The sequence below is a fragment of the Rattus rattus genome, chromosome 9, assembly GCF_011064425.1.
Source record: "Rattus rattus isolate New Zealand chromosome 9, Rrattus_CSIRO_v1, whole genome shotgun sequence".
NCBI classification, from domain to species: Eukaryota; Metazoa; Chordata; class Mammalia; order Rodentia; family Muridae; genus Rattus; species Rattus rattus.
The window spans coordinates 73022964-73036236 of record NC_046162.1 but is presented as its reverse complement, the minus strand read 5'-3'; the positions used below and the strand labels follow the sequence as shown (position 1 = coordinate 73036236).

The window sequence follows — 13273 nt, the reverse complement described above, 5'->3', positions numbered from 1 at the left end:
TTTAGTGAGATCATCTTATTCCGTAGCCCAGGCTGGTATTTATTTTATTTTATTTAGTGAGATCATCTTATTCCATAGCCCAGGCTGGTCTTAAGCTTGCCGTAGGCCTTGAACTCATAGCCATTCTCCTGCTTTACCCTCTCCAGTACTGAGAATGCTGTAGCCGTGGCTCACCATATCTGCTAGTATTACTGAGTTTTTCTTTCTAGAACCATGCTATTTCTATCAGGGGAAGTTTTTGTTTACTTTTTTTTCAGTGGTAGAGATCCGACTCACACTCACTAGGCTCTGCTAATAAACTACATCCTTGGCCCTAGCAGAAATATAAGAAACAAAGTAACAAATACATGCTGGGTGTGGCCCCGTTGGCCAGTTACTCCAACACTAGGGAGGCTAAGACACTCCTGTTTTGACTTTGAGGTTAAAAAACAAATCCATAAACCAAAGCTAAAGTCAAAAACTAAAAAATTTTACTCATTGCCCAACAGAAGACCAACAACATTTGGAAGTCTGGGTATAGTGTGTATGTGTGTGTGTGTGTGTGTGTGTGTGTGTGTGTGTGCGCGCAAACAAACAAACAAACAAACCAGGGTCTCATTGTATAGCCCTAGTTATGTAGAATGTGCTGGGCTTAAATCTCCTCCTGCCTCTGTGTCTGGAGTGCTGCTTGCAGGTGTGAGCCACCATGACTGGCTCTGATGAAAGTCAGAAAGACGGGGCTTGGACGACTTAACCGTCTTGTCTTTGATCACTGTCTTAGTAATACAGTTAGTCACTGCCTCGAAGCCATACTAGGGTTATGTTCAAGTATCCTTGGTAAGATGGAAATGTTTGTGACAGGCTCTGTCACAACTTTGACTAACATGGGTGTACATGTTAGGATCAAGCCTCACCTAAGCTCTTGCCAAGCAAAGGCCATAAATGCACTGAGTAATATCTCCAGCTCCATTACCTTTTGAGCCAGGGCATCACTAAGTGCTACAGGGCATCACTAAATGCTACAGGGCATCACTAAATGCCGGCCTTGAATTTGTGCTCCTGCTATCCCAGCCTCCGGAGTGGATAGGATTTTTGCCTGTACTAGCAAACCTGATTTGCACTGATTCTTACAGAAGTGCTGCTATGGGGCTGTGGGTGGGTCCAGACGATGCCCAAAGCCTCGTGATCCCCAGCATGGTGTAAACTGGACATGGTAAAGCATACCTATGATCTTAGCACTTGGGAGGGGGAAAGTGCAAAGCAGCGTTCTTACGTGCAAGAGGCCCCGGTGCACTCAGAAGAACAGTGAAGTCTCTGCTCCCAGTCAACTACAGAAATACTACAGTGCTGTTGGGTTACTTAAAAAAAAAAGTGTGTGTGTGTGTGTGTGTGTGTGTGTGTGTGTGTGTGTGTGTGTGTGTGTGTGGTGTGTCACCAACCAGCCAGTGGACAGTTTTTTTAAGGAACACCATCCACCTTTGAAACAGAATCTCTCATTTTTCTGGAGTTGAACAGTTAGTTTAGACCGACTGATAAGTGAACTCCAGGGTCCTCTTGTTTCAGCCTCCCAGGGCTAAGGCTACAAGAGCACGCTACCCTGCCTGGCATTTCTGCATGGGTTCTGGCGATTAAACTCAGGGTCCTGTGCTTGCAAGGCAAGCCCTGACTGACTGACCTTCCTCCCCAGCCCAAGTTATTCTTCTTTGAATTTTATAGCAAAGCATAAAATAAAGCTTCAAACTCCAAGAGGCTCTGACTCCTAGGTATTCTTTTGAATTTTTATGGGCTCCTCTGTAAATGTTCTAGGAAAAGAAAGAATCCGTGGGTCTGGCAGAGGTGAGTGGTGTGATAGATACCTGACTAGTTTTGACTTCATTCTGTGTAGCCACCGAATGATTAGCTATCACTTTTAACTGTATTCTTTCTTGTATTTTCTGCTTGTGACAAAAACATTACCTTTATTTTAAAATCTTATTTTACTTTATGTGGGGGGGAGGGGGCAGAAGAACGTATGAGACTCCCTTGGAGAAAGAGGTACAGGTAGTTGTGAACCATGCCCAGTGTGGATTCAGGGAACCAAACTCTGGTCCTCTACAAGGACTGCAAATACTCTCACCTGGAAACATCTCTCTTTCCACCTACTTATTTTTTTAAGTTAGTAACTGGGAATTGTGGTCTATGCCCACAGTCTGATCACTGGGAAGACTGGGGCAGGAGCATCTCTGTCTGGGTTAGGGAACAAATTCTGGCTCTGCCAGTCTTGAACAGGAATTTAACCTCTTCAATACTCAACTCTTGCTCTGTAAAGTGGAGGTGTTAATAGTATCCAACTTGTAGGGCACTTAAACTGCTGTTCGGCAATAGGAAGTGTTCAGGGCAGGAGAGATGAATAGGAAGTGTTCAGGACAGGAGAACTGGGTGCAGTGCCATTGCAAGGACCTGAGTTTGAATCTCCAGAGGCAGATGAAACCCTAAGTGGCAGCACCCACTCTGTAATCCCAGTGCTCCTATGGAGAGATGGAGAGAGACAGGAGAATCCCTAGAAGCTGTGGCCAGCTAGTCTGGAGTATACATACAGCAATACACAACAGAAAGATCCTGTCTTAGCCAAGGTGGAACCCAAGGTAATCTTATATCTCTACACAAATGCATTTGTACACACAAACTGCCCCCCTATACATGCAGGTAAAACACCCCTGACTTCCTCAGACTCCTGAATTCATACATATATTCCCCTCACCCCTACATACATACAAATAATTAAAAATAATAAAAATAAATCAAATTATAAATCATCCTTTATCATCTGGCTTCACTACAAACAAGTGTGCATGTGCGTGCATGTGTGTGTGTGTGTACGTACACACATCACAGGATATCTTGGATCCTTTTGGTATTTGTAGATGAAGGGTCTTTATTTTTGTGGGTACATAATATTCTATTACATTACTATATCATAATTTGTCTAACTGTTCTGTCAGTGGCTGTTTGGATGTCTACTTAGAAAAGAGGCTACAATGAATTTCTTTACCTTTGCTTACTTAGAAAGTACTCTTTGGGATAAATTTATACCATTGTGACTTTAAAATGATACTCTTTTTTTTTTTAGAAGAAAATACCAATAATTTTTAAGAAATCAAGTTTGAAAGACTCTTCTGTGAGATATGCATATTATTCCTTGATAACACAGTAAATTAATTAGTTAAGTAGGTAATCTAAAATGTGCTCTGTTTTATCTGTGAATTAAAAGAATTTTCATGAAAAAGGTGATAGGTTTACTGGTATTTTCTTTTGTAAACCAAACCTATTGATCTCTCCCCTAAGAGAATTTGTCCATTGTTTTTATTGTTCCTTCTGTGTCCCATTGGCACTATGTTCTTGAGAGAAAAGAATGAAAGTGTGCAGCTAGTATGTAATGGGGCTGCCAGATGGGGCCAGAACTTTCTTAGGCCCTGGCACCGGGATGGGTGTGGCTCAGATACCCATAGGCATGCTGCAGTGTAAAACTGAGACAGCCTTTAGAAGGCATGGCCCAGCAAGGAAGCTTCACAGTGTTAAGAGAGGAGAGAAAGCAACCCACAAGTATATATTTATGGATTTTACATCACACACACACACACACACACACACACACACACACACACACGAGCTTTGTTATTTTGAGTCCGAGTATCATGCTATGTAACACACTCCTAAGGAGTGGGCTTTGTAAGACAGTCCAGGGGCTGTCCTTTGCTTCCTGAGGACTAGGATTACAGGCGTGTGTGGACCACCACACCCAGCAGGTATTTCAGATGTGCTGTTAAAGATGGTTGGCATGCCGATTTGAAGGGCAGCTTCTCTTTTTCTCACTTGTCACCCCCAGACCCCGTGCTAAGGGAGCAAAGCCAGGTTCTCGCACGTTCTGGGTGAGTCCTTTACCACTGAGCTACATCCCCTACCCGACAGCTTCTGTTTCTCTGCTTACTTTGCAAAATGCTCTTATATTAGAGCAGAATAAGTGTTTGGATGAAGAAGGCCCCAGGTGCTCTTGGAGCATAGCGAAGAGCTTTCCTTAACCCAGCTTGAGAGGGAGGGAAGACTTCTCAGGGAGTGATGGGGAACTAAGAGGACTTAATTCTCCCCAGAAGACAACTGGGGCCAGAAATGGAGAATATTCACCACAGAGAGCATGGTCCACATAGGACTGTGTGGGGAGGGAGACAGGGAAAAATTGGAAAACTTGAGATCAGTTTGAGGAATTTCCAGTGTGACTGCAGCATGGACTTGGGGTGGGAATAGTGGGAGTGGGAAGTGGAAGACAGATTGAGCGAAAGAGATGCTAGGGTCCTGGAGGGACTGCCTTACTACATTCACGTTTCTTTCTTTTTTTTTTTAATATTTTATTGGTACATGTGTGTGCCTGGCTTATCGATGTGTATGACAGTGTGCGTGCATGGTGCCTGTGCAGGTGAGATGAGGCCCCATCCCCCGGAGCTGGGTTTATAGGCAGCTGTGAGCTGACCAATGTGGGTGCTGGGAACTGAACCTGGGCTCTCTTCAAGAGCAGCAAGCACTGTTTACTGCTGAGCTCTCTCCAGCCCCTATCTGATTCACCTTAAAACTGATGGGTTATAATATTCGTAAATAGGGTTTTCTCAGATCCTGTGTCCGATAGAAAGTCTATGGTGTGCATACACTTTAAGTAAACGAACTAAGAGATTCTGATGGTTTGAATTGAGCTAGTGGAGCTAGGGTGAAAGAGAGGCGGAAGGATTGGGTAAGATTGGTGGTTAGAGGTGAACAGAGAGGAAGAGTTCACCGATAGCTCGGTGTCTTCCTCGGGGAACTGACGACAATGAACAGAGGAAACGTGAACAGTGGAGGGAGGTGATGGGTTCAGTTTGGACCTGTAGAATTTGAGGTGCCCCGTGGAGTGCTCAGGAGTGGTGCCTCTGAAGCTTAGAACAAAGATCTGCCTGAGCTGGGATCCTCAGCACACAGGGTAACGGCAGCATGGAAATGCTTGACTAGTGGCGGAGGGACAAGCAGTGGAAATGGAATTCACAAAGAAGCATCTGAAGGAAAGGTAGAAGGAAGCAGCTTGCTTAGCTCATTCACTGGAGAGGTTAAGTGAGATTACATGCCTGGCATCTAGTAAATGGCTGGTGTTCTTCTCCATTTTCCCTCACCAGACAAAGGGATTATTCTATTTCAGTAAATTAGGGATGCAATCAAGTGAGAATGTGAGACTTGAGAATTTGAAGAAAAAGGAGTTTGGTACAGTGACACAGGTCTTTTATTCCCAGCACTCGGGGCAGAGGCAGACAGATCTGTGAATTTCAGACCAGCCAGATTACAAAGAAGTTCCAGGACAGCCTAGGTTAGAGACTCTGTCTCAAACAACAAAAAAACAACTCCATAACCTCCATAACCACCACCACCACCCCACCACCACCACCACCACCACCACCACCCCACCACCCCCACACACACATAAATAAAAGAAAAAAAATACAGGACAAGAGAGAGATAATTAAATAGTATGGGGTTGAGAGAGAGGATGAAGAAAATGGATTGTGTAAGATACTCTTTAAGAGATCTGATACCCTAAAGTCGACCCCCTAAGGTGTTTCTAAATGACAACTGAAAATGGCATCCGAAGATTTTTCTGGAATCCGAAATATGTCACTAGAACAGTTCCAGAGAAAGAGAACCCACACTAATTCTGGTAGAGTTGGAATCTAAAGACTGGGTGTATAAATTGTTGAAACAATGGAGGTTGAAGAAGTTAATCACAATGCCCTTTTGAAAGATCGCACAGCCAGTACAATTGTTTTGAGACAATATTTCGTGGCACAGGAAATACAAATGTGTAAGCACACTACAAAACAAAACAATATGAAGTGGGTTTTTTTTTTTTTTTTTTTTTTTTTTTCAAACGTTGCATATCTAGGTAGGAAATAGATAAAACTATCTCCAGGGTTGGGATTTTCCTGCACTTTTAACTTTTCTTTTAAAAACGTGTCTCGATTTTATAACTCTGAGAGCAAAATTTGTCCAAGAACAACTTTAGCAGAACCCCGAATGTGGGGACCCACATTCCAGCACTACCCTAGCCTTTGGAGACGGAGGAATTAGATGTGCCCTCGGAGGTCTGAGACCCAGGGGAATGAGAAGTAACGAGATCGAGACCGTCCTCCTTCTAGTAAAATCCGCACGTAGAGCCGTGGGCTGCTTAGGGGATCGCGCTGCACAAGTGGCCTGGAAGCTCCGAGTCAAATCTTCTCCGCCCATTCCAAGCCAGACACTTCGCACCAGCAGGGGCCGAACACCTCAGCACCTCGAGGTCGCCGACAACCAACAACCGACAACCATAGGGCCGAAGGTTGTGGTATTCTGAGGGCCTCTACGCTTTTTCAAGGCGCCAGGCAGGGTAGCCGCTGAGGGGAACAGCGCCAGCCCGCGCGCCAGCCGAGGGTTCCGCAACTGAGTAGAGGGTTGTGGGCGGGGCTTCAAGCCGGAGCTGTGATTGGAGCAGCCCACACCTTGGCCAGAGAAGCCGAGAGCGCCAGCTAGTGATGCTCCGCGGCGGGTGCTCAGCGCTCTCTCCGTGATTGGCTAGGCGCGAGAGGACGGGCGCTGTCTGGGTGATTGGCAGGCTCTAGACAGCCCTCGGAAATCGCCTTGACTTCGCCCATTGGCATCCTGTGAGAGTAGGCGGGATTGGTCCGTCGTGATTAGCTGGCGGATGAGAGTGAGGGCGTTGGGAGAGAACGGGAGGAGGGGCGGGAGTATCTGACTTCCTCCTGGTTATTGGCTGGCAATGGGCATGGGGGTAGCGCCAAGGCCCAGCGGCTGTCTGCGATTGGCAGATGCTGGCATGAGTGACAGATTGCAAGGCTTGCTGCGCGCCCAGCGGTTTGTTTTTCGGAGCGTTCCTGAGGTGGAGAACAGTGGCTGGTCGGAGCTACTTCTGGACTTCAAGACTGGCAGGCGGGCCGGCCGAGTGGCGCCGCCGAGGCCGGGTTGGGCCGAGCCTGGGAGCGCCGGGGATGTAGCGGGCCACCCTGCTCATGCCACAGCGCCCGGCCGGGGCCGGAGCCGGAGCCTGGGGAGGCGGCGGGGGCCCCGAGCGCAGCCCACGGCCCCCGCGCGGAGCCAGGCCTGCCGCCGTCCCCGCCGCCTGCTCCCCCGGCATGCAGCCCCGGCTGCGGAGGTGACACTTCTGGGCTGATACCGCTGCCGCCGCCATCGCCACCATGGGTGAGTACCGCCACCGCCCCGGCCTGTGCCCGCGCTGCTTCGCGACGCCCCGCCCCGGGCTGAGGGGAGGAGGACCCTGGGCCGCTGCCTGACAGGCATGGACAGTTCGCCGGGCCCGGGACTGAGGACCGCGAACCGCTCGCCTCTTCGCGGCGCCGCGACCAGGGCTGTGATTCTGGCTACCAGGACCTTCCGGGGGTGCCCTACGGGCCAAACCCACTCGGCAGCTCTCTTTCCCGGCATGCGGCCGGCGCATCCCGGGGAGGGGTCTGTGGGACCGAGGCCCGTGCTCGGTCGGGCCGCCCACTCCGGTCCCCAGCGAGCTGGCGCGCGAGCTTGAGGGTGGGGGAGCCGGAGCTCAGTGTGGGGCCGGGGCTGGAGCCTGGTGCAGGCCCAGCTGCTGTTGTGTCTTTTCCTTGATTTGCTTTTTTTTTTTTTTTTTTTTTTCCTGCCTGTGTCATTTCCTTCCCTTTGCTCACACTGTGAGTTCCCGGGGCTTTGCTCTGGAACTCCGTGCGCTCCCCTGCGCAGGGGGGAGGGTATGCGGGGGATCCACTGCGACGCTGTTCGACGCGGATCCCTGTTAGCAATAGCAGGCTTGAGAAATGCGAGCTGCGCTCCTCACAGATTACTGAAGTTAAGAATCGTTAAACACTGTGGGTTATAACTCAGACCCTACTTTTGGAAAAAAATCCGGCTCTTATCCAGTGCTATCCCTGAAACTATGTAACTTTTGAAGGAGGCATTCGCTACATAAAAGAATCACTATGAAATCATTTCCTTTTTGTCAGTATTTGTAATTCTGCTGTGAAGATATAATCTAAGAAAAGTTTTTTTAATGTCTTCTACACAATATTTGAGCTGAATAAAATATATATTTCGCATAATTTTGGTATTTTACCAAAAGACTTGGACTTAGCTAAGGAATGTGTGACACTTTAAATATATTTTGCTTCTCCACTTGGGGAAGGTATTGTGATGCTCTTGTTCCTGGTCTCAATCAAGTTTTGCAAAAATATTTAGTATTATCTTAAATCAGAAAGGGATAAAATTCTCCTTCGCAGAAGCACTCATTGCTTGTTTGAGTGCGCCATATGAAGATGGAATGTTAATGCTGGTTTTGCCCTATAGTAAGCTCAAGTCATTTTTATAAGGGTTTAGTGGATGCAGTCGCACATTAGCCAGATACTCGATTGGAGCTCCTTACTCTGGCTTTAAATTAATTGCTTTATTCTTGCTTTGTTCTTTTTCACTCTGCCCCTCATACAGTATGGAGAGAATTTGTTCATTTGTTGGGTTTTCTGTTCCCTTTCCATGCTGTATTTCAGAGTTTTTTTCTACAGAGCTCTCATCTGAGACACACAAACGGAACCTAGTAAGGACTCGCATTTCAATATTTATTTATTTATATTTATAATACAATATATTCCAATAAATGTTTATGGAATGCTTATTATATGGGGCACATATTTCTTTATATATTAATGGGGAACAGAATTCTTTTTATCCTCCCCCAGTTTTCCCACATTTATCTACTGCTACAGAATTTAAGCTAAATCTTTGAATTATGGACCTATGTTATAAAAGTTTAGTAAGCTTTCCTTCTTCCCCGGTGTGTGAGCCTTAAGTTCCAAAGGGGAGTATGAGATCCTTCAGAATGTACAGAATTCACATGTAACACTTTGATTGTAAAACCAGTGTGTGAGTATCCAATGATGAAGGCAACATCTCATTATCTAATATGAAAAGAGATAAGAGCCTGTTTTCAAATTCGAAGAGGTTTTCAGCCACTGTATATATGTGGAAAGGCCATGTTGGGAGGAAAGAAACCATGTTGGTAAAGTTCCAAAGTGGGGGGAAAAACAGGGAACATGGTATCTTCTTATTTGACCCCATGTCACTTTTTAAATGTATTTTTGTTTCCAGTGCTGGACATCAAACCTAAGCCTTATGAATGTTAGGCAAGCACTTTGCCATTGAGCTACATCCCTGGCATTCTCTTGAATACCTTTTCTTTTCTCTCTCTGTCTTTCATATTTAAAGGTGTTTTTCCTGCATGTATGTCTGTGTGAGGATGTGAACTACAGACAGTTTTGAGCTGCCATGTATGTGCTGGGAATTGAACCCAGGTCTTCTGGAAGAGCACCCTGTATGTACTCTTAACTGCTGAGCCATCTCTCTAGCTCTTTCTTTCCTTTTGTTATTGTTATTGTTGTTATTGTTATTGTTATTATTGTTCTGAGATAGAGTCTCCCTTTGTAGTCCTAGCTACCCTGGAACTTGCTATGTAGACCAGGCAGTCCTTAAATTTATAGTAATTTCTGCTTCCCCAGAACCTAATAAACAAACATTTAGTAAAAAAGAATCTGATTTCTTATATTTTCATTGCATTTAAACTCCAGCTCAGTGACTAAAGGACTAAAACTAATTTGTATCTCTGCTCTGCAGGTTCTTTGGTTCATAGTCATATTTTTCTGAGCAGTTCTATGCTCTAAACTCAAGCCTGTTTGACAACTTGACTTGTTAGTAAAAACAGGTCAGATTTTATATTGTATGTTAGCCTCAGCAAAAGTCTAGTGGAAACTGTAACTTATCCTTGTAAAGAGTGGGAAATCTTTGTTTAGTTTTTTGGCTTCCAAACTGTGTGACTATTGAAATTTTTTTCTTGGACATAGTAGAATTTCTTCCAATAATTATTGTAATGCTGTTAATGATTCCTGGGACTTATTTGCTAGTGTTTATTTGTTCTTTTTCTAAATATAACTTGAAGCTTAGGGGAATATATTAAAAATGGGTAAGGACTTGGAAATATTACAGGAACCTAGGGAACTGAATACAGAATTAAAGATGGTTGTTCTGGGTTGACAACTTGGTTTGAGTTGTAATTATTAGAACTTAACAGAACTAGGTCTGTGATTCCAAGGCTTTTGGAACCTAAGAACACTCTCAATTTGTCTAGACCACTCCTGTAGTAAGCTCAGCATGATACAACTGTTTTGAGGGACTCTTGAATCACAGTTTAATAAATTAACATTCTTATATCATGAGTAGATTTTGATTTTCTTTTTTTTAAATATTTATTTTTATTTGTGTGTATGTGTTTGTGTGAATGTCTAGAGAGAGATCTCCTGAAGCTGGAGTTTCAGGAAGTTGTGAGGAGCCTGATGAGCATGAGGGTGCTAGGAGCTGAGCTCAGGTCCTTTAGAAAAGCAGGACAAGCTCTTTCTTACCACTAAATGACCTCACCTGCTCCTGATACTTGTTTTTTGAGACAAAGTCTCAAGGCATCCATACAAGTCTCATGTATAGAATTTTGATGTAGTTTTAAATTATGTCTTTTAATGTGCAATGTGTTTATCTGCAAGTAACTGTGTGTGTGTGTGTGTGTGTGTGTGTGTGTGTGTGTGTGTGTGTGTGTGTGTGTGTGTGTACAAACCACATATGTGTCTGGTGCCCACAATCTGGAAGGGGATGTCAGATCCCATGGAACTAGAGTAACATACGGTTGTGAGTGCCATGTAGGTGCTGGGAATTGAGCCTCTGTCCTCTGGAAGAACAGCCAAAGCTCTTAACTGCTGAGCCATCTCTCTAACCCTGAGTTTTCATATTTTTTTAAAATGACAGTTGGGGGTGGGAAAGATAGTTTAGTGAGTAAGAGTGCTTGCCCTGCAAGCATGAGGACCTGAGTTTGAATCTCTAGCATCTACATTAAAAGCTAGGAATGGCTTTAACCTGTAATAATCCCAGCATTGGGGGAGAAGGCAGGTAGATCTTGAGAACTCTCTACTTGGCTAACCAGCTTAGCTGAAATGGTTTACTTTGAGTTCAGTGAGAGACCCTCATTTTAAGGCAGAAAGGTAAAGAGCACAAAAGACATCTGAAGTCTTGCTCTGTTCTCCACATTGTATATATGAACAGGTGTGCTCCTCCACAGACACACTCATGCTCACACCCACAGATATACACACAAAATAAAAGATAAATAAATGAAGAAAAGTAAAAAATGATAGTGTGCAGTTATTCACAAGAAGAGACCATTCTGTATTTTAAGAGTTGGGACACACAAACACAAAACACACGTAATGTAATAGTCTCTAGTCTTTAAGTTAATTTCACGAAGTATTAAAATATAATGATGAGGGGCTGGCAGTTAGCTTAGTAAGATGCTTGCTATGCAAATGTGAAAACTGGAGTTTAAATCCCTATTCCCTATGTGAAAAGCCAGGTGTGGTGACTTGTGCCTGGGCAGGCCTAGAAGAGGATTCCTGGTGCCTGCTGGCTAGTCAACCTAGATGAGTTTCAGGTTCAGTGGAAGATCATATTCCCCAAAATTTGGAGAGATGTTCAGGAAGATATCTGATATCAACCTTTGACTTCCACAGGCACATGCACAAGATTTGCAAATGCATACACACCCGGTGTAAAATGGTGATTCTGTTGATTTTTTTTTTACTAGGAAGCAGTACTTTACTTTGTAATATGCATTTAAAATTTTTGAGCCATTAGTTAATTTTGGTAGATTGATACATCTAGTAATATAGCAATATATACTAGTATTTAGCTTTCAAATAAAAGAATCAAACATTGTTCTTTAAAATTTTTATTATCTTTAAATTTTTGAGAAGTTGAGACAGGGTCTCAACCTATAGCTCTGGCTGGCCTACAACTCACTGTGTAGACCAGCCTAGCCTGGAATTCTCGAGATCTGCCTGCTTCTGCTTCCTAGTTGGTAGGATTACATACATGAGTCACCACTCTTGGCTTCAATCATTGTCTATGTTTTTGGTTTTGTTTTTTTTTTTTTTTTAAACTGGGTCTCATGTGGCCCACACTGGGCTCAAACTAAACTTGCCCATGAATTCTTGATTCTGCCTCCTTTCCTCAGTGCTGAGATCAATAGGTGTGTGTGTGGAGGTCAAAGGACAGCTTTTGTGAGTCAATTCTTTTCTTTCACTGGATCTAAGCATCAGGCTTGCATGGCAAGAGCTTTTACAGGCTGAGCCATTGCCCTAGCCCTTCACCCTTGTTCTTGAAGGAGCAAATATTTCTTGGATTGAAGATGGGTTTTGGTTGTGTGTACTTACTGTAAATTATTTTCGCCATGAGGAGGCCAGACATGGAAGGACTGGGAAGTAAGTGTGATGGGTCACATGATGTGAACTTCCCAAACAATCAATAAAAATGGAATTTTTTTTTCTGGTCAGCATAGAGGCAGTAGAAATACATGAAATGGGGTTGGGGATTTGGTAGAGCGCTTAGGCAAGCGCAAGACCCTGGGTTCGGCCCCCAGCACCGAAAAAAAAAAAAAAAAGAAAAAAGAAATACATGAAATGTCATGAAGAGAAAGTAAAGTCTGACTCAGGAACTCTGAAGCACAGACTCGAGTTGAGCAGTATGATCAGATGACCTGGCAGAGCTAAGAGAGTCTTGGCAAGATGAAGAAATAACATCATTAGTTAAGTGAAGACAAAGAGTAGAACATTACTTTAGACTGGGTGTGGTAGAGCACTCCTTTAATTCCAGCACTTGGGAGAAAGGCAGGTGGAAAACAGAGTTTGAGGTAAACCTGGTCTAAATAGCAAGTTCTAGGACAGCCAGGGCTACATAGAGCAACCTTGTCTTTTTTTTTTTTTTTTTTTTTTTTTTTTTTTAAGATTTATTTATTTTATGTGAGTACACTGTAGCTGTCTTCAGATATACCAGAAGAGGGCATCAGATCTCATTACAGATGGTTGTGAGCCACCATGTGGTTGCTGGGAATTGAACTCAGGACCTCTGGAAGAGCAGTCAGTGCTCTTAACCACTGAGCCATCTCTCCAGCCCAAGACACCTTGTCTTAAAAATCTGTGACCAACAAAATATTACTTTGGTGGATTTGAAATGTGGAAAAGAAATCGTGTGGCATAGTAAGTAGATATCTTGTAGGATGACAGTGTTTACTACAAGACATGGTGCTTCCTGTAACTTCTGGGTTAACCAAGAAAACTCGTAAAAGGGAAGTACCTAACCCTTCAGATAAAGTTCAGTGTGGACGAGTAACTTCCTACTG

At 44.2% G+C, this 13273-nt stretch overlaps 1 protein-coding gene across 1 annotated transcript in view; it reads left to right on the top strand.

Annotated features, from left to right (window-relative positions):
- The first annotated feature begins 6897 nt into the window (after positions 1–6897).
- Positions 6898–13273, top strand: part of Map3k3 (mitogen-activated protein kinase kinase kinase 3) — a 67839-nt gene continuing 61463 nt past the window's right edge. Inside the window, exon 1 of the mRNA XM_032914281.1 lies at positions 6898–7224. Within this exon, the coding sequence (XP_032770172.1) occupies positions 7221–7224 (4 nt within the window). The 5' untranslated portion in view covers positions 6898–7220. The remainder of the gene's footprint in view (positions 7225–13273) is intronic.